This window comes from Peromyscus maniculatus, chromosome 6 (genome assembly GCF_049852395.1).
Source record: "Peromyscus maniculatus bairdii isolate BWxNUB_F1_BW_parent chromosome 6, HU_Pman_BW_mat_3.1, whole genome shotgun sequence".
In the NCBI taxonomy this organism is placed as follows: Eukaryota; Metazoa; Chordata; class Mammalia; order Rodentia; family Cricetidae; genus Peromyscus; species Peromyscus maniculatus.
The window spans coordinates 10,457,693-10,482,853 of NC_134857.1; the positions used below are offsets into that span (position 1 = coordinate 10,457,693).

General features: G+C 39.2%; 1 protein-coding gene across 2 annotated transcripts in view; it reads right to left on the minus strand.

Moving 5' to 3' along the window:
- Positions 1-247: 247 nt before the first annotated feature.
- Lrrc34 (leucine rich repeat containing 34) overlaps positions 248-25,161 on the minus strand; it is a 32,018-nt gene continuing 7,104 nt past the window's right edge. Inside the window, exons 6-11 of one of the 2 annotated variants that reach the window (XM_006971152.4) lie at positions 11,189-11,317; positions 8,859-8,954; positions 5,496-5,650; positions 4,776-4,931; positions 3,575-3,701; positions 248-895 (exon numbers count right to left, since the gene is read on the minus strand). In XM_006971152.4, coding sequence (XP_006971214.1) covers positions 692-895; positions 3,575-3,701; positions 4,776-4,931; positions 5,496-5,650; positions 8,859-8,954; positions 11,189-11,317 — 867 coding nt within the window. In that variant the 3' untranslated portion in view covers positions 248-691. The remainder of the gene's footprint in view (positions 896-3,574; positions 3,702-4,775; positions 4,932-5,495; positions 5,651-8,858; positions 8,955-11,188; positions 11,318-25,161) is intronic. The other variant, XM_076573914.1, reaches the window with a different exon arrangement.

Sequence of the window (25,161 nt, forward strand, 5' to 3'; positions counted from 1 at the left end):
AGCACACAGGAGTAGACTGAGACCCACGAAAGCCAACTGCATTGCTAAGGGATGCTTGAATATCTAATCCTGAAAGACCATCTCTACAGACTCCTGTGGGTTCTTCCTCAGCGTAGGATGGACTACTACTTCAAGGCAATAAGAAATGGACTGCAGCTGCAATGAATAACATGAGTGAATTGCACTAATATTGAGTGAACAAGAGCCAGACACAGAAAGGGTGTATAAACTCAGGATAGTCACTGTCTATGCAAGAAAACTTTTTATTTTCTTGTGTTATTGGTACTAACACCTGTCTGCAATGCCTAAAAGTCTATGTGGAATACTTTGGAACTTTAAACTTGGAAATCTGAAATCCTCGGGAAATTTCCCAGCTGCATCCTTTCTACTATACCATTTGGTTAAGATGTCTGTTGTGACCTTTGCTTGTTACTCCACTGTCTGTGTTTTTTGTGTTTGTTACTTGTTTTTCATTATAAAAAGAATTAGAGTGGTCCCATGGTTTCTTCAGGGTTGACAGTGTAGTCTATATTAAGAATCAGTTTTTTCTCAACAAGGGGCAAGTACACAAAGTTTTAACAAATTTGATTAAAAAAAAACTTGTTCTAATTTATAAAGGAAAAATAGACTATAAAATATTAGTCTCTAAAAATGATGAGACAAATGTGTGAAAACTATTCAAGCTTGTTTCTTATAGATGTTGGCCGACTGGAACAAGAGCAAAGCCTGCAGTAGATGCATGGTCATAAGCCTCTCCATAAGTTGGCGTCCAGTAATAATGCCTTTTAAGACCATTGGAGACTTCTGCAAGGTAGACATGTCCATCCACCACATATGGTTCCACATCTGTGTTATCTGGCTTTAGCCGGCCACTCTTCATCAAATCTGAATATGCCTAGGATTTTTAGAAAACTTTCATTAGGAATATAATTTATTTAATTCACAGTTGTTGGGCAAACAAATAATCAACTTAGCTGTGTTATTTTGTAGATTGAAATAAAATATTCTTATTAACATTGCTTAACTTTAGTATTATTCCAGATAGTATAGGTAAATTTTATTATTTAGTTATACATAATGGAAATGTAACTTATAAAATTGATTTCTAAGTTTTAACATGTGAAGCATGTTTTCATATGTAAGTCCTTTTGTGAATCTCTGAGTTAATTCTCTATAATACCAATTTTGTGACCCATGGCCAGAGGTTTTCATGTACTCTTAAGAGGTGGTAGTTGGCAGAGTGAGGAGTCCCATGTACTGGCACATGCTTTTATTCTCAGCACTGCAGAAGCTGAGGCAGGAGGATGGTTGAGTTCAAGATCAGCTGACCTGCATAGCAAAATCCTGCCTCCCTCAAATAAATCTGATGATCAGTAGGGCCTCACACCTCAGAATAAACAAATAAATAAACAGCTCCACATGGAGTTCAGTTGATAAGTCCCCTCAAGTCAGTACGGAAGTTTAGTTTTAAAAAAAAAAAGACAATTCCATAGTGTTAAGTCACCATTTAATCGCCTATCAATTGTTTTTTTACTCTAGAATTTTCTTTGTGTGTCCCTGTGGCTTCTTGGTGTATATGTTGAGAGTGTCATACACACTTGTGAGCTGTTTTGTCAATAAAGTTGATATTGTAAAACAACAGGGGAGAACTTTTGACAGGAAAAAGATTTCCAACTTTGGTTTTGCTTTCTGTTGTAGCTTTTCATTATTTTTGGTTCCATAGTCTGTATTCAGCTTGTGCTGTGTGGAAACCTAAAGAACATGAGTGTTTCTCTGAAAACTATGGGTAGTTTTTTAGGCCCGTTATTTTTAGCCCATCCTTTTACAAATCTTACGCTTTTTTCTCCTCCCTTTTCAAATGAAAGCTTTTTGTCACTATGCTTTCTGTCTCTAAAGTAGTATGATTCTCAGTAGCTCATGGAACTTTTTCCAAAACTGACCACATACTCAAGCACAACACAAGTCTCAACAGACACAAGACAATCTGAAATAACATCCTGTATTGTATCTAACCACAACAGAAGCTGTATTAACAACAAAGTTTCTAGGTTCATGGAAACTGAACAGCTTGCTCCTGAGTGGAAAAATAGGCCAAGACAGAAATCAAGAAGGAAATTAAAAACTTTTTAGAATTGAATGAAAATGAAAACACAGCATACCTAAACCTATGGAACACAATGATGGTGGTTATAAGAGGCAAGCTCATAGCACTAAATGCCTACATCAAAAAATTGGAGAGATCTCATTAGTAACTTAACAGCACACATGAAAGCTCTAGAACAAAAGGAAAAAAATAGTATTCAAAAGGACTAGGTGGCAGGAAATAAACTCGTGATTGAAATCAATAAAATAGAAACAAACAAACAAAAACCACCACAAAGAGTCAATGAGACACAGAGTTGGTTTTTTAAGAAAATCAGTAAGATTGACAAACCCTTATCCAAATTAACTAAAAGTTAGAGAGAGAAGATCCAAATTAATAAAATTAGAGATAAAAGGAGGGAAATAACAGATACCAAGGAAATCCAGAGACTCATAAGGATACACTTTAAATGTCTGTACTCCACTAAATGGGAAAATTTAAAAGAAGTGGATAAATTTCTTCATATATACCATCTACCAAAGTTAAATCAAGATCAGATAAGCAATTTAAACAGGGCTATGACCCCTAGTAAAATAGAAGCAGTAATTAAAAATTTCCTAAGTAGGACCTAGAGAGATGGCTCAGCAGTTAAGAGTACTGGCTGCTCTTCTAGAAGTCCTGAGTTCAGTCTTCCAACAACAACAAAGAAAGCCCAGGGCCAGATGGAGATATATATATATATATATTGGCTTTTCGAGACAGGGTTTCTCTGTGTAGCTTTGGAGCCTTTCCTGGATCTCGCTCTGTAGACCAGGCTGGCCTCGAACTCACAAAGATCCGCCTACCTCTGTCTCCCGAGTGCTGGAATTAAAGGCGTGTGCCACCACCACCCGGCTCTACCAGACTTTCAAAGAAAAATTAATTCAATATTCTATCCCACTAAACAGAAGGACCATTGCCTATTTCTTTTTACCCTGATACCTAAACCACACAAAGACCAAACAAAGAGAATTACAGACCAGTTTCCCTTATGAACACAGATGCAAAAATTCTCAATGAAATACTTGAAAACCAAATTCAAGAACACTTCACAAAGCTCACCCACTGTGATCAAGTAGGCTACATCCCAGAGGTACAGGGATGCTTCAGCATAGGTATGTAGTGTGAAGGACTCGGGTTCACACACATGAACACTAAGTGCTACAGAGCTTCTACAGGTGTCTCTGATTCCTCTTCTTGACACACGAGGAACTTTGCTACATCAAATCAATTGTAATTTTTGTTTTCATTTGGAGGAATTGGAAAATTGTGCAGCTTAGTGATCCTTAATACTTGTATATAGCATCAGATATCTTTCCTAGCAGCTACTTTTTAGGGTTTAAGTTAAAAATTACCCAAAGTATAGTGTGACACCGTTTTTTGAAACCATTTATGAAAGGAACTTACAGGTATTGCAGAGTCCAACAGAACTCTTACTTACAAAACACTTACCACACACGTAGCATCATCAAATTTGTTCCCCCAAATGTAGATATGAGATAATATGAGGTTTGTTTTCATTGACTGTGAAAGGGCAACCAGCCCTTCTCCCTCTATCTTGTTGCTGACTACAGACAATCTGTAGAAGAGAAACATCGTGGAATTCTGAAGTCCAGAATCTTAAGTCAGCATCAACACTTACTAAATCCATTTTATCAACATGTTTTAATGTGGTGGTCTAAATATTGCCTGAAGAGGTCCTTTAATCCAAGGAACCTATTTTTTTTTTAATTGAATGTGTCATATACCCAGGAAAGTTCCCAATGTTTTAAAAATAGCCTGCTTGCTTCCCTTCCTTTCCCTTCCTTTCCTTTTTTCCTTTCTTTCCTTTCCCCTTTTTTTCCTTTGCTTTTTTCCTTTCCTTTCCCTTTTTTTCCTTTCCCTTTTCTTTCCTTTCCTTTTTTCTTTCCTTTCCTTTCCTTTCCTTTCCTTTCCTTTCCTTTCCTTTCCTTTCCTTTCCTTTCCTTTCCTTTCCTTTCTCTTTCCTTTCCTTTTTTCTTTCCTTTCCTTTCCTAAGATTTATTTATGTATTTGGGTGCTTTGCCTGCTTGTACGGCTGCACACCAGAAGAGGGTATCTGATCCCATTGTAGATGGTTGTGAGCCATCATGTGGGTGCTGGGAACTAAACTCAGGACCTCTGCAAGAGCAGCCAGTGCTCTTAACCACAGAGCCTTCTCTCCAACCCCTATTTGGTAAATGTTTTGAGTAGATTACAAACGTAAGTATTGTGTTAAATGCTTATGAATTTTCTGTTAGCATTCAGGATAAATGAGAGTTTGGGGGGCTGGAAAGATGGCTTAACAGCTAAGAGCAATTGCAGTTCTTGCAGAGGACCCAGGTTCTGTTCTCAGCACAGGCAGCTCACAACCATGTCTTAACTCCAGTTCCAAGGGATCTGATTCCCTCTTCTGGCCTCTATGTATGCATTTGGTACATGTATAAACAAGCAAGTGGATACACACACACACACACACACACACACACACACACACACACACACACACACATATATATATAAATAAAAAGAGAAATAAAGATTTTTTCTCATGAATTTGAATACACAATTATCTTATTAGAGTCACCCATTTTTAAAAAAGATACTCCTTAGAATTTTCTTTACTTATTTTGATTAAATATAAAACCATACTAACGCTTTAAGACTCCTGTTGTGGGAAGTTAGAGTTTCACTGAGGTACTTTGCGCCTGCGTTTTCTATTCTGTTAAAAGAAAGATCTATTACTTCCAGGGTAGTATTGCTTTTCAGTACATCAGCCAAATACACCATTCCATCACGAGTTATTTTATTGCTGTGGAAGGAAGCATATTGAGCAACATTTAAAAACACAAAGTATTGTTCTTATAGTCATAAGCTACTTGAAACCATATAGTAAACTTTCTATTTCCAGTTAGTTTGCTCAACTTCCAAGAATAAAAATTCTCCATGAGGGGCTGGAGAGATGGCTAAGATGTTAAGAACGCTGGCTGCTCTTCCAGAGGTCCTGAGTTCAATTCCCAGCAACCACATGGTGGCTCACAACCATCTGTAATGAGATCTGGTGCCCTCTTCTGGCAGGCAGACATGCATACAGACAGAACGCTGTATATATGATAAATAAATCTTAAAATAACCATCACAACATTTAAAAAAACTGCATGAAATAATGCTTCCATATGTCTAGCAATCAAGTTATTACGGATATATTACTATATAAGCTAGCCTAATAAAGCCTACAGCTTGATAAAAGTTCAACAACAGTTAGAATTTCTAGTCACTGAAAATAATGTCTAACACATATCTCACATACTCTGAACATTTGTGTAGACTATCCTCAAGACTTAATCTTTGCATTATCATGTAAATTACCACTTACCAGCTGACATCAAGGTAGCGTAGGCTGCTGTTCAGAAACAGCGCGTTGCACAGCTGTTGCATACCAAAATTTTTTATGCCATGTTTACACATATGCAGTTCAACAAGGGAGTGATTTTCTTTCAACATGTGGCCCATGTGAACTGTAGACTCTTCCTAAAAATAGGTAAGGTCTTTTCTGAGTTTGAAGTATTACTTGTCCATTTCAAGAGCATATATTTTCTTAAAGTTTGGTGGATTTTTGTTTTGTTTCTTGGTACAGGGTCTCGTTATGTAGCTCGGGCTGATCTCAACCTTGTCTCTGTTGCCCAACCTCCTGAGGACTGGTGTTACAGGTGTGTGCCACTACATCTGGCCTTAAATTAGCTTGTTAAAAATACTGCATTAAAAACAAAACAAGGCCGGGCGGTGGTGCCACACACCTTTAATCCCAGCATTCAGGAGGCAGAGGTAAGCAGATATCTGTGAGTTTGAGGCTAGACTGGTCTACAAAGTGAGTTCTAGGACAGCCATGGCTACACAGAGAAACCCTGTCTCCAAAAACCAAACACCAAAACAAAACCAACAACAAAACACAAACAAAAAACAACAAGTCTGGGTGGTGGTGGTACACACCTTTAGTTCCAGTACGTGGGAAGCAAAAGCAGGTGGATCTCTGTGAGTTCAAGGCCAGCCTGGTCTCAGAGTGAGTTCTAGGATAGCCAGGGCTATATGGAGAAACCCTGTCTCAAAAAAACAAAACAATTTTATTAAGACTCTTAGTTTAGGGTTAAAGCTACAACTCCCTGGGTAATGAGGACCTGAGTTCTATTCCCACTATTCACAGAAGCCAGGCATGGCTGCATATTCTTGGAACCTCATTGCTGGCTGGTAAAGACAGGCGGATCATGGACTCTTATGTCCAGTTAATCTCAGTGAACTTTATGTTCATTGAGAGGCTCTGGCTGAAGGCAATAATTCGGAGAGCAATTGAGATGACCTTTGGCTTCCTCCTCTGAACCCTGCATGCACCTTTACAGGCATACACAGTCACATATATATGCATATACACATATACAACAAAAAAGAGTCATATTTGCACTTGGCATATCTTTTTTTTTTAAATAAAACTATCATTACTGCCTCAAATTATATCTCGTGTGTGTGTGTGTGTGTGTGTGTGTGTGTGTGTGTGTGTGTGTGTGTGTGTGTGTGTGTGTAAGGGGAGCACAAGGGAGTGGACCAGGTCTCACCACATAGCCTGGGCTGGCCTGGGAATTCAATATCCTACCTCAGCCTCCCAAGAGCACTGGGGTTGTGATGTGTACCACTATGTGTAGTTCCAAAAGAAATGTGTACCTTCTTAGAAATAGGTAGCAGGAACTTGTATTTAAAAAAAAAAAAGCAGTAACTAAGTGACTTACAAAGAGGATGGATAATGGGTTTACAGTAACAGTCATAGTTATTTTAAGAGGAAAACTAGCAAAGCAGTTTTTTATATCTTAGTGCGTAGACTTCGCCATTCCCTCGGTGTGTCACCGGTCATCTTGATGGCTTAAGATACAAAGACAGTTCTCAGTGTTTTGAGACCCTCAGCTCTGTTTTGTCTGCCTGCCTGCCTTTTGTAGTGATTTCAAGTTCTGGAATATGTTTGTTCATTTTTAAAGTTTACGGTCTAGCTGTTCCTAGGTGAAAGATATGTGTGTGCACGTACATTTCCTTCCTCAAAGGTAGTCTTGAGTTTTTATCCACAATGAAGCGTAAGTGGGCCAAAGCAGTTTTGTTAGGAAGTCCCTGTAATATGCTTTGTGAACAAATCATAGTATTTTACTCATCTTAAAAAAGTGTTTAGACTTATTTTATATGTGTTTTGCTGCATGTCTGTGCACCATGAGTGTGTCTGGTGCTTGCAGAAGCCGACTATGAAAAGTAGCACTTTAAAATATGCTTACTTCGCCGGGCGGTGGTGGCGCACGCCTTTAATCCCAGCACTCGGGAGGCAGAGCCAGGTGGATCTCTGTGAGTTCGAGGCCAGCCTGGACTACCAAGTGAGTCCCAGGAAAGGCGCAAAGCTACACAGAGAAACCCTGTCTCGAAAAACAAAAAAAAAAAAAAAAAAAAAAAAAAAAATATGCTTACTTCTCAGTGACAGGAAGGAGGAACAGTGAGCCAGATAATTTTAAATTATGGACAATATCTGAAAGTTTGAGGTTTATGTGAACAGTGAACCTCTGAGTTCATTATTTGAACTAGATAAAATGTGCTGGGCCTTCTTTTCTCCTCTCACTGAGACCTGTCACAGAATGAGTTCTTATTTATGAGTTTGTTTTTGTTTTTACATTTCCCCAGAGGGGGTGAGTGTGCATGCACATGTCACAGTGCACATGTGGAGGTCAGAGGTCAGCGACAGAAATCAGTTCTGTTCCTCCACCATGTAGTCCTTGAAATTGAACTCAGCTCATCAGGTTTGGCAGCAGAAGCTTTTTAACCCCTGAGCCATCTTGCCCGTCCAAGTTTTTTATTTCTTTAAGAAGACTCCCACCCGGGCTGGCGAGATCGCTCAGAGGCTGCTCTCCCAGAGGTCCTGAGTTCAATTCCCAGCAAACCACATGGTGGCTCACAACCATCCGTAATGAGATCTGGTGCCCTCTTCTGACCTGCAAGCATATATGTAGGCAGAACACTGTATACATAATAAATAAATAAATCTTTTTTAAAAAAAAAAAAAAGAAGAAGAAGAATCCCACCCAAAAGGCTGTGGAAAAAAGAAGCCACAGTGTCATCTCCCTCCAACAAGAACCTTAATCTATAGAAGGGATCAAGTTCAGACTCGCCAGACTTTATGCATGCATTTGTGTTATGTTCCAAGATATGGTCCAGCCATACCAATATAACAAATGATAAAACAGCCGACATTGGGTGTAGAACATGGCTTATGAAACTTTAAGCATACATATTCTTTCTGTCTTACACAGAACCTGAGTTTTTTTTTTTTTTTTTTTTTTTTTTTTTTTTTTTTTTTTTTTTTGGCTTTTCGAGACAGGGTTTCTCTGTGTAGCTTTGCGCCTTTCCTGGGACTCACTTGGTCCCAGGCTGGCCTCGAACTCACAGAGATCCACCTGGCTCTGCCTCCCGAGTGCTGGGATTAAAGGCGTGCGCCACCACCGCCCGGCTTAGAACCTGAGTTTTATAAGCTTGCTGCTTAAGTAACAGCAGCTAAATGCATGTGAGTCACCAAAAAGTGACATAATTCTCCTTTAATAGGTTTACAAGCTGCAGTTATATATAATAGGACTGTTGAAGAATGCAGTGTATTCATGTACCATAAACCCCAGTTGGACCCTAGTCTTAGTCCTGTGGACACTGTCATCACTTGAATACTGACCTGTTCTCCATACAGTATAGGTCGGTTCAGGTTTATCCCCTTGATTGCTTGGTTTTGAGTCAGTACTGTAGAAAATGCTATCACACTTTGCAGTCCCTACAAACAGGTAAAAATCCATTAAGGAAGTTAACAGTGTATCACTCTCCCTGCATAACAATTTCAAGATAATTATCCGAGTTCTGATAAAATTGTACAAAAGTTAAAACATCTCTTCTCAGAAGTGAATTGTTATCATATTCCTCCACCATGCCCTAAAGTCTGCAGCATGCATAGGGGGTTTCCCAATGTTTCCGTGCCTGTTTCCTACATGTGACTCTGGGCTCGCTCCTCAGTCATTTAGGTTCTCCACAAATGAGGAGACAGCCCTGTGGGTCCCCACCTAGTCTCCTGCACAGACACGCTTGTGCAGCCATTCCTGTATTCTTACTGGCAGTCAGTGAGTAACTAGGAAGGCTGTTAGACACACTTTTATAGCTCCTGTATGTCTCCAACTCCGCCTGGAGGGCCTGGCCCTCATCTGTGTGAGGACACCACACACACACACAGCCTCTTAGCTGATAAATGGCGATCTCTTGCTGCCTCTCATCCAGTTGGTCGTTAAGTCTAAACACCTGCCTCCAAAAGATGTCTCAAATTAGTTCATCTCCGGATGTTTCTGTGGTGGTTCCTCCTGCCCAAGCTCCTCGCCTCAAACCTGGATGGCTGCAGCAGCTATCCCAATGGCCTGTCGGCTTCTTGCTGCCCTCCACTTCCCACAGAGAAACTGGTGACCCTTCAAAGCACTGATCAGATGTCCCTCAACTTTAAGCCTTTCCATGATTTGCATCTATATCAACTTCCTCTTCTCTGCCCCAGGATCTGTCCATGAACTTCTGTTCCTGAGGGCACTCTTAATTCTGCTCACACAATCACCTCCCTTATGACCTGCCATAGTTCCTGCCCTGGGAGAAGTTTAGTACTGTTTTACTGTTTAATTAATACCATCCTGTTCATTTGGTTTTTTTTGTTTTGTTTTGTTTTGTTTTTTTCTGTGCTGAGGATTAAGCCTAAGCTCTTATGCATACTAGGCGTGAACTCAAACTCAGCCCTTTTTAATTTTTCTTTTATCTTGAGACAGGGTCTTGCTAAGTTGTCTAAACTGGTCTTGAATTCATTCTGTAACCTCCAGGCTTCCTGACTCTGAAGTATTACCTTCTCAAGTTTCAGGCATCCATCTTATCAAATAAAATTGCCTCCTCCCCAACATCAGAGTAGTTGGTTTTCTTGGAAGTACTTTTCTCTGTTGATTGACATTTCCTCCGAGTAAACTGCAAAGCCTCATGAGATCAGCGAGCATCTCATTCACTGTTGCAGCCTTTTAGCGTCTCATGTGACTGGTGTGTAGAAGCAGCAAATACTCACCATTCCCTAGAATTGTACCAGCTATATCTTGCCCTTTAAAAACATCTTTCCAAACCATTGCAGATTTTGTGACCTACTGAACTGGCATTAAATCTGAGTTTATGCAACAGATTTAAAGGTCTCAAGACTTGAAAGCACGACCAAGAAAAGTGTGATTTTACAATTTGAAGACATGCAAAAAATGCAGATCTTGTTATCTGGTGGGTGAAGCTTCCAGGGCCATTTTTTAGCATCATCACCACTTTCACAGTACATACAACATACTCATTGCAAAATATCTTCTATCAGAAGAAATCTATATTAGTATTTATGAAGTAGTATTTGTTGAATGTAAATGAGCATATCATTTTCTGTAAGTCACATACAAGTTGAGTTATGCATAGAGTTTAGAATATCTTTATTATGCTAGTTGTTGTCCAATTATTGTTTGCTGTACTATGATACTTTAAAACTTTACCTTATATACAAGTGTCTTGTCTACATGTATGTATGTGCACCATGCATATGTAGTGTCAGTGAGGCCAGAAGAGATACCAGATCCCCTAGAACTGGAGTTACAGGTGGTTATGAGCTGCCACATGGGTACTGGGAACAGAACCAGAGTCCTCTGTAAGAGCAGTAAATGCTTTTAACTCCTGGGCCATTTCTACAGTCTCTATAATCTGATTAACAGTCTATATCACTGTGTGAATGGAAAACCACATTTCCCGCGAGGGTAGAGTAAACATTAATGTCTTGTCAGGGTAGCAGCATATGTGTGCAGTTCCAGCACTTGGGAGACAGGTGGAAGAACTGTGAGTTAACTGGCTTGGGCTGCATGGCAATCCTTTGCTCAGAAACAAACCAGAAGAAACACGTCTTCTAGCTTCTCGTGCTGTTTCCCTGGGAGAAGACCCACTGCACCAGTGACTTTCTCAGAACCAGCTCACCAGGTCACAGTCGCCCAGATCCAGTTTCTCCAGGGATGCGTTTATCTGCAGCATTGCAGCAAAAACCATGCCGCCTGTATTTTCAATCTTATTTCCAGTCATTCTCAAGTATTTGAGAGTTTTGTTTTTCTGGAAAAGAGAAACAGTCAAAACCTAGTTGCTTAAATTTGAATTCACAAAATTCTCAATTAAATGAGTCAGCAGGTTATATTACTATTTGCAAACTAATTTTTATAGAGAAAGAGTAGGATATATTCTGTGAAAGCAACCTGTAGTGCATTCCTGCTGAGCTCCTGGCTTGGCTCCAGAGAGCAGCACCTAGCCCTAATCCTTCCTTTGTTTAACCACACCTTTTGTTTCTCTTAAACCGCCCTATATGAATCTGGTCTGAGAGTCAAGGATCAGAGAGTCTCCCAAGGATCAAAGGCCTATGCAAAACTTGGTTCTGGAAACCCAGAAAACTGAGTTACCTGATAAATCAAGTAATTTGTACTTGGCATTTGGTCTCTGGAAGCTCCTTTTGGGATTCTTTGAAGGTATGGAAATTAACTGGCTAAACTGTAATAGTAAATAAAAATGCCCTAGGCGAAGGGAAAGTGCTTCAGTCCTTTGAGGCTGGACTCCTGCAGCCATGAAAGGCTAAGTTCGTTCTTAAGGTGCCTCTGAGTCTTTATTCCATGGACCCACGTGAACCCACACACCTTGTGGAGACCAGTTACATTTGGTGCCCAACATGGGGCTTGAAGAAGGACAGAGGATCTGAAGGACAGAGGAGCTGGAGAGAGCACTCTCAGGGTAAGAGGACTCCAGGATTGGCTGGGTCATGGGGAATTTAAACTCCCCATCTCAGGAGCAACAAAATTTACAGTTGCTAAATGCTTGTCAAATAAAAAGCTGTAACTGCACAATCTTTAAAGATAGAAATACAGTAGCTTCTGAGACAGGAAATAAATAAAGGAAAAAGACCTTTCTCAATAGAGAAAAGGAAAAGAAAGAAAATAAAAAAGGAAATCTTCCCAATAGAAAAGAGGGAAGGAAAGGAAATAAAAGGAAATTTCTCAATGGAAAGGGGAAAATGTTTAATCAAGAAAAAAGGATTTTCCCGGTAAAAAGGGGGAAAATACTAAAACTAGGCCTAAAGAGTATAAGGCCCTGTAAAAGAAAAATAAAGAAAAAAAAAAAAGCACCCCTTCTCAGTAGTAATAGAAGAAGAAAAAGTTCTTTCCGATTACAAACATTTCAGGATAGCTAAAACTCTGAGCTCTTTCTGCCTGCAAGCATCTGAGTTACAAAGAATCAACAGGTGGGCCTCACTGCTGCTGGCTGAACAGCAAACCCAGAGCTTAGAATTATGTCGTCTGTTTGCTTAACTTTGGTTTTTAAATGTTTTTTTATTTTTCCCCCAGAGCAGGGATAACTCAACATTAAAGATCCCTTCGTTGGAAATGTTTTTCTGTTTTTCACTAATGATGGGAATAACTCATTATTAATAGTCCTTTCATGGGAGAAAGAGGAAGTTTAAATGGGCCCAACTTCTGGTGAAGAACTGTTGCAGTCAGGACATGGAATGCTAAGTTGATGCTGTTTGAATTTCCAGAGATATTAATCATTCAGTGTATAGAGGTTGTTCTCTTCTTTTGATTGTCTAATACTCTTTGGATGAATGTTTGATTTTCATGGTAGATAAACTAAAGGAACAGGATTCATAATTTTCAACTATATATTGGGTATACTCTTGTCTGTTGATCATTACTGAGAATTTGGCTCTGCTCTTTAAGTTGCTTTCTAGAAATTCTTGGTTAAATTCTATAGAAATGTTAAACCTGAAACAGATTGGGTTGTCAGCTTATTAAATAATATGATTGCTAGGATAAAAACTCACAGAAAATAATCTCTTGCTGATAAAGAGATTACAAAAATTTTTTTCCAGTAAATAAAATACAGATAAATTGTTTGATCCACATTGTTAATAATTGACAAGTTGAATTAATATGTTACTTAGAATCTATAAAAAAGATCCTCTTTTTAAGATTTTATAAAAATACTCCACAGTATTGCCTAAAGTTACCTCTTAAAATCCTATAGAGATTGGATTTAATGCTTTTATAGGATATATATATATATATATATATATATATATATATATATATATGACCATGGAAATAGAAGCTGGTGATAAAATTGCTCAGTTATTATTACTTCCATATCTTAAACACAAAGTGGCACCTATATGTAGGACTGGAGGCTTTGGAAGTTCAGGGGAAAAGGTGTTTTGGAAAACAGTTATCAATGATAAACAGCCTGAATTAAAAGTAAGATTACATGGGGTCGAGATTGAAAGGTTATTGGATTCTGGTGCTGATGTATCTATAATTTCACAAGAATCCGGGGAGGAAGAGATTTGTTACAACAATGGGATCTCAAATCAATATTCCTACAATTTCAAAAACAGCTTATAAATTGATATTTAAATTGGGATATATTCCTGAAAGAGGCCTCACAAAAAATTATAAGGGAAGGTCACAGGCTATTCAGGTTGTATAAAGACAAGATAGGACAGGATTTGGTTATCCAAATTTAGAGTAGGGGCCACTGTCCGTAGCCTAACTTTATATCAATATTTTGTAAATCAACCACTGGAAATGACTTGTAAACAATTTCCTTAGTCTATTATTTATCACTATATGGATGATATTTTATTGGCTGCCTCTGATACAGATACCTTAAAAAATGTTTAACGTAGTACAAAAAAATTTTACCCTGTTGCAGATTACAAATTTATCCTAAAAAATACAAAAAACCAGATTCTTTTAGCTATTTAGGCTATAAATTAAATAAACTGAGAATTCAGCCATGGAAAGTACAGATTAGGAAAGATTGACTGCGTACTCTTAATGATTTTCAACAATTATTGGGTAATATTAACTGGTTGTGGCCTACAAATGGCCTACTCAATAATTAACTAATTTGTTTCAAATTTTGCAGTATGGCTCAGATTTTAAACAGTCCAAGGCAGTTAGCAGCTAAAGTTGAAAAACAATTAGCTCTGGTAGAACAAAAATTACAAAATGTCCATATGGATAGATTAGACCTTACAAAGAGATATATTTTAGTAATTTTACCTTCAAATCATTCCCCTACTGGACTCATTATGCAGAGAGAGGATTATATTTTCGAATGGATTTTCTTAGCTCACAAACAGTAAAAAAATTAAAAACCTATATAAAAAAGTTTCTAAAGTAATCATAAAGGAAAGATTAAGACTTCATCAATTGTCAGGTATGGATCCAGCTGAGATTATGGTACCCTATACCAATTCTGAAATTAGGCAATTGTTGAGAGATCTAACCTCACCCAAAAAAAGATGCTTTTAAACAGAAGGGGAATATGAGGACCCCAGAGATAGACTGCATAATGCCCTACTAATTTTAAAAGTTTTTAAATGCTAATGAAACAGGAACAACATTGAGTTATGGAAAGAATTGCTGGATCGAGTCAGCCCATGTAGTATAAATATTTTAACACCAAAATAGTCCAGGGAAAATGTTAAGTTAGGGCAGAGGTTATGCTTATGTTTCCACAGGAGATAATAAATTGTGGATTCCATTGAAATTGATAAAAATCTGCCATGAGTAAAAGACATCTCCAAGATGCTGAGTTGCAGAATGCCTCTGCTGAAGTGGAGACACCGGAGACCTTTGCCACGAACAACTAATCCTCCCGCCTGGGGACAGATGAAGAGTTTGTATGACAAAGGAGAGAGGATACTTCGCATGACTCACAAGCCTCTGAGTGCTACAAACTTATTTCTCGTCATGCTTTCCATGGTAATGGTGCAGGTAAAAACAATGGATCCTAATTTTGGGCTTACATCCCCCATCCTCCAGTTAACATAGCAGTAGGTTGTGGGGATATGAATATTCCTTGCTACAGGTCACAGGAATATATTATAAGAACTCAACTGGTGATGGCAAAGCCACTCACTACCTGAAGGGATCAAGGAATTCCTTTAGAGGAAGCCAAATTCCAAGGAACATTTGTTGTTATTGGGCTTGTTATATATCACCTGTCTTCTGTTATGAAAATCATGTGTGCCTTCATAGTTTTCCCAATTGATTTTTTCCTAAGAATTGCTAACAGTGTGGACTGATCACTATTTGGACGTATACGTTCGAGGTATTTGGAGAACAACCTCAGGAAAGACTTCCTTCCCTCAGGCCCATCCATTCTTCTTCTTAGAGCTGGAATCAGATCTCTCCCTTAGCCACATTCAAGGACTAACAGGAATAACAGTCCAGACCACCACATGCTAGTCTCCTGATTTAAGGTAAATTCCACAAGGAGACACCGCCTAGGCCAGGTGGAGCTTAAGTAATAGCTTTGCACAATTTGGCTCAGACTCTCCTTTTCTTACAGCCTTACTAACTTTATAGACCTCTAACTACTTACCTAACCACTTCTAGGGATATTTAGATTACCTTCTGAGCTGACAGCTATGCTCAGCCAGAACCCCAGTTCAAGCCTCCCTGTAATTATCGCCATTAGCAGCATCCGGCCAGGTCCATCGCCAGATGGAGGAAAGTACCTTATCAGAGATACCTCTGTACTCTCTAAGAACAGACTTAAGCATCCAGACTACCCATTTGAGAAGGCCTGGCGGATGTGCCAATTAAGCTTAACTTTCTCTTTTCCCAAATCTTACCTCTAGTTCCATATCTCCCTTTAACTATCACCAGAGGCATCTAGCTGTACACAGGTTGCCTAGCGACCGAGCATACTTTCCCCCACCTGGCAGAAAAACAGCAGATAGCTTGGGCAGATAAGGGTCAAAGGGATAAAAAGGCAGTTTTATTTTCAGAGAAGGATAGAACATAGAGGTATAAGGAGACGGGGAGGAAGAGAGGGTAGAGAACTTGAGGACAGAGAACAGAGAGGGATAAGGAGGATTTTGACCAGAGAAAACGTGTGGACGAGATGGAAGATGAGGAAGAGCCAGATGGGGAAGTACTAGCTGGGTAAGAACAAGATGAGAAGGACCTAGATGAGGCAGAATTAAGATGAAAGAATTAAGATAGAACTTAGAGGGAGCAGTGGATAAATATAGAGAGAAATCAGGTAAGGAAGGAGGTAGGCACGAGAACAGAACTGAAACTGTGTAGATAGGATGTTATCTCAGAGGAAAAAAGCAAATGGACTGAAGAACTTGGTGTACTTAGATTCATTTCCCAAAAATAATTCTCACCACTCGTAGGTTTATCTTCTGAGCCCCTGGGAAGTATATTAAATAAGGCTGGTCCTTTATTAACATACAAGAATTCCTGTAATGGTTAATGAATCTTCTTGGCTACCTGGTCCTTATGACAACAGAGGTCCCGCTCAGCCAATGGAGGAGGGTAAAGTGATTGACAATTGCACCATTGGAGTACAAGGAATTCCTATTTGCATGGGAAATGGAATTCAGTGCTTAAATATAACCTCTCAAGTATGGCTATCCATAGTCAATACTACCCAGGATTATGGTAATAAGTTTTATATGCTTCATGCATCCTGTTTTAAAGGACAGAAGATTAATACTACTAATTCCATAAATCTACCATTCTGTGAGATGAGGGTTACCAACAAGGAATCTGACTGGGTACATTGACAACAGTGTAAGAGTGAGAAACCTTGAGTGCTAATTAATATTTCCCAAGGAGACATCATTGATTAGAGCTTTTATGGCTCCTCTCAAAGAAAATATTCTCACCCAGAGTTAAAATGGAAATGATGTAATATAAATGGAACTGTAGAAATCAGTGCTTCTATTAATGAACCTACTCAGTGGCATGGAGTTGGAATGGCAAGTCCTCTCCTACAATTGGGTGATTCAATTCAGACTAACTTGCAGAAATTGGAAAGTGCCTTCCACCCTCTTAAGGTGTGGGAAGGAAAAATAAACATTAAAGATAATAAGTACACTGTCTTTTCGACTAAATCAAAGCCATCCTGTTATGGCATGTGTACCATTACCTTACTTGCTATTAAAGGGGCCTGTACAATGGCACCCAAATAATTACAGCATCACTTGTGAACAGTGCCCTTCATACCTGTGTTAATTCTAGTATGTTTTTAAATTTGACCTTTAAAAGTTTATATATTCTTAGAGCAAGGCCAACAATTTGGGTACTAATGTTGTCGAGGTCATGGTGTAGTAGGTAGCCATTCCAGCTTTGGTCTGGAAGTTCCAACCCCCATTGAGGCTTTGGTAACTGTCACGCCTACAAGGCGGGGCCAGGAGAGGACGCTGAAGACCCGAGATCCGGAGGGGCGAGCTCTCTGTTCCTGGACCCTGGACGGTGGAGGTTGACCGAGCAGAGCTCCAGAGAACACCTCTGGACTGCAATACACCTTCCCCAGACCCTGCGACCTACCTATCCCTTCATTTGTAAGTTACGCCATTAAATAAATCTCCTTTTAACTACGTGGAGTGGCCTTAATAATTTCACCAATATCATGGCATGGTGATCCTGGTACAGAAGCTCGCTGAAAGAATATTATAAAGAACACGTCGTGTGGCTGGACTGGTGGTTGCAGTTATTGTGGGAATCATTGCATTGACAGCTCCGGCAGCACGGCTGGAGTAATACTTCATAAAGAAATCCAAACCGCATTAGAGACTGGTGTAGACATTCAGAAGAACTTTGGACTGAACAAAATAATATTGATAATGAAATAGTAAATGAATTAGCTGAATTAAGGCAAGCTGTTGTGTTGTTAGGGGATCAGTTAGAGATTTTGAAGGAACAGGTAAAATTAAAATGTGATTGGAATGTTTGTTGTTATTGTATCACACCCTTAAGATTTAATGAAAGCAAATATGATTGGGAAAAGGTTAGGATGCATTTTTTTGGGTCACCCTAATTCTTCTCAAATGTTTTTTTGATTTACAGAAAGAAATCAAAGAAACTTTTGCAAAAAAAAAGTTACCTGATACAAAAGGAATGGACATTATGGAAAATCTAGCAGATACTACAGCCTCATTCAATACTACAAATCACTTTAATAGATTTCTTATCCTAGCAGGTATTACCCTTGTTCTAGCAATAGTAACTTTATTGGCTTTGAAATGTGTTTTGGTCTACTTACATAAGATTGTGAGACAAATAGATAGGAAGAAGGCTATATTTACTGTAAGGCTACATAACCTTCGAGATAATTGATTTTTTTTTAAAGGAAAAGGGGGATTTGTAGTGCATTCCTGCTGAGCTCCTGGCCTGGTTCCAGAGAGTAGGGCCTAGCCCTAATCCTTCCTTTGTTTAACCACACCTTTGTTTCTCTTACCTTTGTTTCTCTTATCGCCCTATGTGAATCTGGTCTGAGAGTCAAGGATCAGGGAGTCCCTCAAGGATCAAAGGCCTATGCAAAACTTGGTTCAGGAAACCCAGAAGCCCAGGATAACTGATAAATCAAGTAATTTGTACTTGGCATTTGGTCTCTGGGAGCTCTTTTCAGGTTGCTTTGAAGGTATGGAAATTAACTGGCTAAACTGTAATAGAGAGTAAATAAAAATGCCCTGGGCAAAGGGAAAATGCTTCAGTCCTTCAAGGCTGGACTCCCTGCAGCCATGAAAGGCTAAAATCATTCTTAAGATGCCTCTGAGTCTTCATTCCACGGATCTGCGTGAAAACACACACCTGTGTCGAGACCATTCAGTTACAGTAACCTCTAATGTCTCATAATAGCTGAATATTTTAAAAAGAATGACCAAGAAACAAATACCCAGCAAATAAAGGAGATTTTAATATTCTTTCATTGGAAATTCTATAAATTTGTTTCATAAGAAAAATGTATTACTGAGTTGAAATTTACATGGCAAGAACTGACCATTCTGAAATGTTCAATGGCATTTACTTCATTCGCCATGTTGTGTAGCCAACACTGCAGCTAGTTCCCAAACACTTCCCACCATCCCTTGAAGCAGCCCTCTATCCAGCCATCATTCCCCATTTGTTGGGGGTGGCGGGATCAAAATCAGTGCCTCATATGTGCTCATGGTGGTTCTCAACATGTGAGTCACAACCCCTGGGGGTGGGGTTGAGCAACCCTTTCACAGGGTTCACATATCAGATATTCTGCATACCTGATATTTACTTTATAATTCATAACAGTAGCAAAATTCAGTTATGAAGTAGCAACAAAATAATTTTATGGTTGGGGGTCACTACATCATGAGGAACTATATTAAGAAGTTGCAGCATTAGGAAGGTTGAGAACCACTATGTTAGGCAAATGTTCTGTCATTGAGATACATCCACAACTCCGAATTTTATTTTATGTGTATGTGTGTTTGCCTGCATGTACATATATTGTGTACATGCCTGGTGCCCATGGAGACCAATAGATGGCATTGGATCCCCTGGAACTAGAGTTAAAACCAGTTATGAGCTGCTGTGTGGATCCTGGGAACAGAACCCAGGTCCTCTGCAAGAGCAGCAAGTACAGGCAAAATAAAAACAAATAAATCTTAAAAGCAAAAAGCCAACTGTTGTCTGAAAACAGCTCACCTCATTAGCAAAGGCACAGGACTGAACACGGTCTAAGAAACAAATCAGTCTTAGAAGACAGACGACCACCATGGAATCATTAGGGAACACTCCACCCAGAAGATGCAGTGATTGCAAGTACATGTGTAACAGACACTACTGGACATAAAGTGAATACAATGATAATCTATAATTTCAATATCCCACTCTCCTCAAATATGTGTCAGAGAAAAAGATCAACAAAGAGACTGGAGTTAAACTGCCATAGCTCAACGTGGATTTAACAAGCCAGGCATGCCAGTGTGTGCACTCTGGGGGTAGAGGCAGGAGAATCAGGCGTTCAATGTCATCTTTGGCTATACAGTGAGTTTGAGACCAGGTTGGGTTACACAAGACCCTGTCTCAAAAAAAAAAAAAAAAAAGGGCTTCATAGACATCTATAAGATATTACTTCTAGCATCTGTGGAGTGCCCAGGCTTCTCCACAGCCTGCAGGACTTCATGGGGCAATTAAATTTTAGTCACAAAGTAATTTTCTATTTTTTTAATTGAAATAATGTCTTGTATCCTATCAGACCATAGTGGAATAAAACTAGAATTCATGGCAAGATAAAGTATAATGAAGTACAAACGCATGGAGATGAAGGGTACACTCAGGAATGGTAGTGGGTCACTAAAGAACTCAGGTATTTAGAATTCCTAGAATCCAGTGAAAAACCAACCTCTCAGGATCTTAGGATATAACAAAGGCTGTTCTTAACGTGTAGCCATGAGTACTCAAATTAAAAAAAGTCAGAGGAGCCAACAAGATGTCTCAATGTATAAAGGGACTTGCTGCCAAGTCTAACAACCTAAGCTGGATTCTGTGCTTGCTGGTTTTGTGTCCATTTATCACAAGTTAGAGTCAGTTGGGAAGAGAGAACCTCAACTGAGAAAATGCCCCCAACCAGATTGGCCTCTGGGCATGTGTGTGGTACACTTTCTTAATCAGCGATTGATGTTGTTATTTTTAATCAGAGGACTCAACTAGATAATTATGCACCAGAAGATCTTAGAAAAGTAAGAACAAAGGGTCTGGGGAGGTGTTTAATGGGTAAAATGCTCACTGTATAGGCAGGAAGAACTGAGTTCCAACCCTAATCACACAGGCACAGTGGTGCATCAGTAACCCAAACCCTGGGGAAGGTAGGGGCAAGACAGGCAGTGCCCAGGGACTCATTGGCTAGCTAGTCTAGCTAAAATGAGCTCCAGGCTCAGAGACCCTGTCTCAAAAAATAAGGTGGTGAGTAATAGAGGAAGACATAGCATCAGTCTCTGGCCTCCATACACATGGACACACGTGTTTACAACACACACATACACAAACACACACACATGGGCATACACACACAAGCAAAGCAAGAATGAACCAAATCTAAAAGTGATGAGATGGACACTGAAAGGATAACCCACAGACTCCATTATACAAAAGTTGACTCTTTGAAAGGATGAGCAAGAGTAACAAACCCTTAGCCAGACGAGCCTAGAGAACTCTCATCAAAGCTAGAGGTGGTAAAGGTTTGTTACAAGATGAAATCTAAGATTCTTAAGGAACAGTTTGAAAGCATATTCCAACAAATTGGAAAATCTGAAAAAATGAGTATGTTCCTAGGCACATGTGAACCACCAAAATTAAATCCAGAGGCTATAAAGAAAGTAAGGAAAGAAAGGTAAAATCATCACACAGAACATGATCTTATACCATATATGGAAAGTCTCCAAAAAGCTGTTCAAACTGATAGGTTCAGGGAGAGCAGAATGCAAGATTTACCTAAAAATCAATTCTATTTCTATATTCTAGAGATGGACAACCCCACGTAATATTAAGAAAATAATTCCAAGCCAAGTGAGGCAGCACACATCTTTAATCCCAGTACTCAGGAGGTAGAGACAGGCAGATTTCTGAGTTAGAGGCCAGCCTGGTCTACATAGTTCTAGGCCATCCAGGGCTACATAGTGAGACCCCCTTAAAAAAATGAAACTGTTCCATTTTAGTAGAATCAAAATGCATAAAATATAAGGGATATAGTTAACAAAACAAGGATAAGATTTGCACACTGAAGAATGTAAACCACTATATATTTCAAAGGAAATGAGCTGAGTTGTCAGAACATCCCATGTTTGCGGACTAGAATAGTTGACATTGTTAAAACAACAGTATTGCCCAAACTATCTGTAGACTCAAATCATTACAGTCCAAACCCCAGCTGCTTTACTTCCTGAAATTGACAAAGTGCTTTTAAAATTTGTCTGGAAATGCAATTGACCCACCCAGAAGAATCAATATAATCTTGAAAAATTATTACAGATACATGACTCATGCCTTCATTTTTAAAAACTACAATTAAGAATCAAGACAGCATGGAATTAGCATGAAGACAGACAGATTCATAGAGCTTGAAAGTACCACAGAAATAAGCCTTACATTTTTGTTCAACCAAGTTTTTAAAAATTATTTTTTATTTGTTGAGATTATGATAGAATTATATTGATTCCCCCTTGCCTTTTCTCCCTCCAAACCCCATATACTTCTCCTTGCTCTCTTTCCCAACTGATGTTTTGAAAAAGGTACCAAGACAAATGAATGGGAGAAGGAATAGTTTTTTCATGTATGTCCTTGTGATAACTAAATATCCATATATAAAAGAATGAAGTTAGACTGCTCCTTCTCACTATATACAAAAATTAAGTCATAGTAGGTGAATAAAAGAAAATTATTAGAATCAAATAGAAATGTAAACTTTTCAACTTTGGATTAGCCAAAGCTGCCTTAGATAGATCACTACAGGCATAAGGATCCTACCAACTAAATAAATGTGAGTTTTGTCAAAATCAAAACGTTTTGTTTCAAAGAACAGAAAGAAAGTGAGAGAAAATATTTTCACATCATAAATCTGATAGGGTCTTAGATCTGCATATATGAAGAACACTACAACTCCAAAAGACCACCAGCCAGCTACAAGATGCACCACTGTAGGTCCATGTGCTCAGAAAATTGAAGCCAAAGGAGCCCTTGAGCAGAGGTTCAAGATTAACCTGAGCAAAATAGTGAGATATCATCTCAAAACAGACAAAATCTAGGCTTTAAAAAAGGGCAAATGGGGGCTGGGGAGATGGCTCGGAGGTTAAGAGCACTGACTGCTCTTCCAGAGGTCCTGAGTTCAATTCCCAGCAACCAGATGGTGGCTCACAACCATCTGTAATGAGATCTGGTGCCCTCTTCTGGCCAGCAATCATACATGCTGTATACATAATAAATAAAGAAACCTTAAAAAAAGGGGGGGGGGCAAATGATTTGAACAAATGTTCCTCCAAAGGAAGAACACACAAAAACCATGGGAAAATGTGAAGTCCCTTATTCATTGGGGCCTCCTCACACACACTTACTGAGATGACAATAACTATTGTGTTGAGGATGGCAGGACCTAGAACACTCACATTGTCGACAGAAGTGTTCAAAGCGGCAGCTACTTTGGAAAACAATTTGGCAGTTCCTCAAAATGTTTTACAGAGCTATAACATGACCCAGCAATTTCACTCCTAGGTATATACCTGCTACAAGTTATTTGCACACTGTGTGAAGGTGTGTTGCTGTGATTGGTGTAATAAAAAGTTGAACAGCCAATAGCTAGGCGGGAGCGCATAGGTGGGACTTCCAGGCAGAGAGAAAACTCTGGGAAGAAGAAAGGTGGGATTTTGCCAGCAGACTAGGAACAAGATGGGAGAGGTTAACTGAGTCATGTGGCAGAATATAGATTTTTAAAATGTGGGTTAATTTAAGCTAGTTGAGAAAAAGCCTAAGCTAAGGTCAAGCTTTCATAACTAATAATAAGTCTCAGTGTCATTATTTGCTGGCTGGCAGTCTCAACGAGAAAGTGCTACTACATATACCCTCCACCAATCAAAAATATTTGTCTGCGTAGGAACATGAAGGTGCAAATTAGCATTATTCATAACAGCCAAAAGTAAAAACCCAAATGTCCATCAACGGATGAACACAATGTGATATACCCCACAGAATGCAATGTCACTGAACAATAAAAAATTTGTTATGGGACTGAAGAGATGATTCCACAGTTAAGACACTGGCTGCTCTTCCAGAGGATCTAAGTTTGATTACCCAAATAGCAGTTCCCAACTATCCATAACTCCAATTCCAGGGACCCTGACACCCTCTTCTGGCCTCCTAGTGTACCAGGCAAGCATATGGTACACAGACATGCATGCAGACAAAACACACACACAAATAAAAAAGTTCAAACTGTGCTACAACATTGACAATATTAAGCCATCTATTATATAATTCTATTTATATGAAATAACCAGAATAAGTATAAATGATGAGTGGCTGTGAAGGCTGAGGAGTAGAAGCAAGGCTTCACTAACAGGTGGAAGGGTTTTCTTTGGAGGTTATAAGAATATACTAAAAATGGGCTGGGAGACAGCTTGGGAGAGAGAAGCACTGTTCTGCAAACATGAGCATGTGAGTTCAAATCCCCAGCACCCAGATAAAAAGCCAAGCATGGCCGCAATGCCTGTAAGTCCAGCACTGGGGTGCAGAGACACCTGAGCATTCATTGCCTAGCCAGCCTAATCTAAGTGGCAGGCTTCCCGTTTACAAGAGATTGTCTTATGGCAATAATGTCGAGGTAATAAAGGAAGACACTGGACTTCCTGCTCTGGCTTCCACATGCAAGCATTCAGGCACATGCACCCACATATGCATACAAACCCCTCCCCAAGTGAACACATATGTATACATACACATAAAAAAATTTTAAAATAGTGGTGGTGGTGGTTATGCAACTCTGTAAAGAAATTTATTTATACACAGGGTCTCACTATGTAATCCTGGCTGGCCTGGAACTATGTATGTAAACCATACCAGCCTCAAAGTTACAGAAATCCCCCTGCCTCTGCCTCCCAAGTACTGGGATTAAAGGCATGCGCCACCATTCCCAGCCTCTCTAAACACACTTTAAAATTTTCCCTTGAACTGAAAACATTGAGAAAATATGTTTTGTATATGCAAATTACATTGCAACCAATTTTGTTAATGTTTTTAAGGAAGAAAAGACTTGTGTGGGTGTGCCGTTCAGTTTGAAGGTAGAGTTTATCATAGAAAGAGAGTGACGTGGCTGATCACGTTGCAACCACAGTCAGGAAGCAAAGAGAGATGAGTGCTGGGGCTCATCAGGCTTTCTCCTTTCCCATGTTTTATTTGCTCTAAATCCCACAGCCCATGGAACAGCGCCACCCACATTTATGATAGATTTGTTTTCCTCAGTTAAACCTCTGCAAATGTCTGTTTTGACAGGTGTCTACTGTGTGATCCAAAGTCCAGGCAGGTCGAACATAAATTTAAACATAAATCTACTCTTTGTCAATTTGATACCCAAACATAATCTCTTAT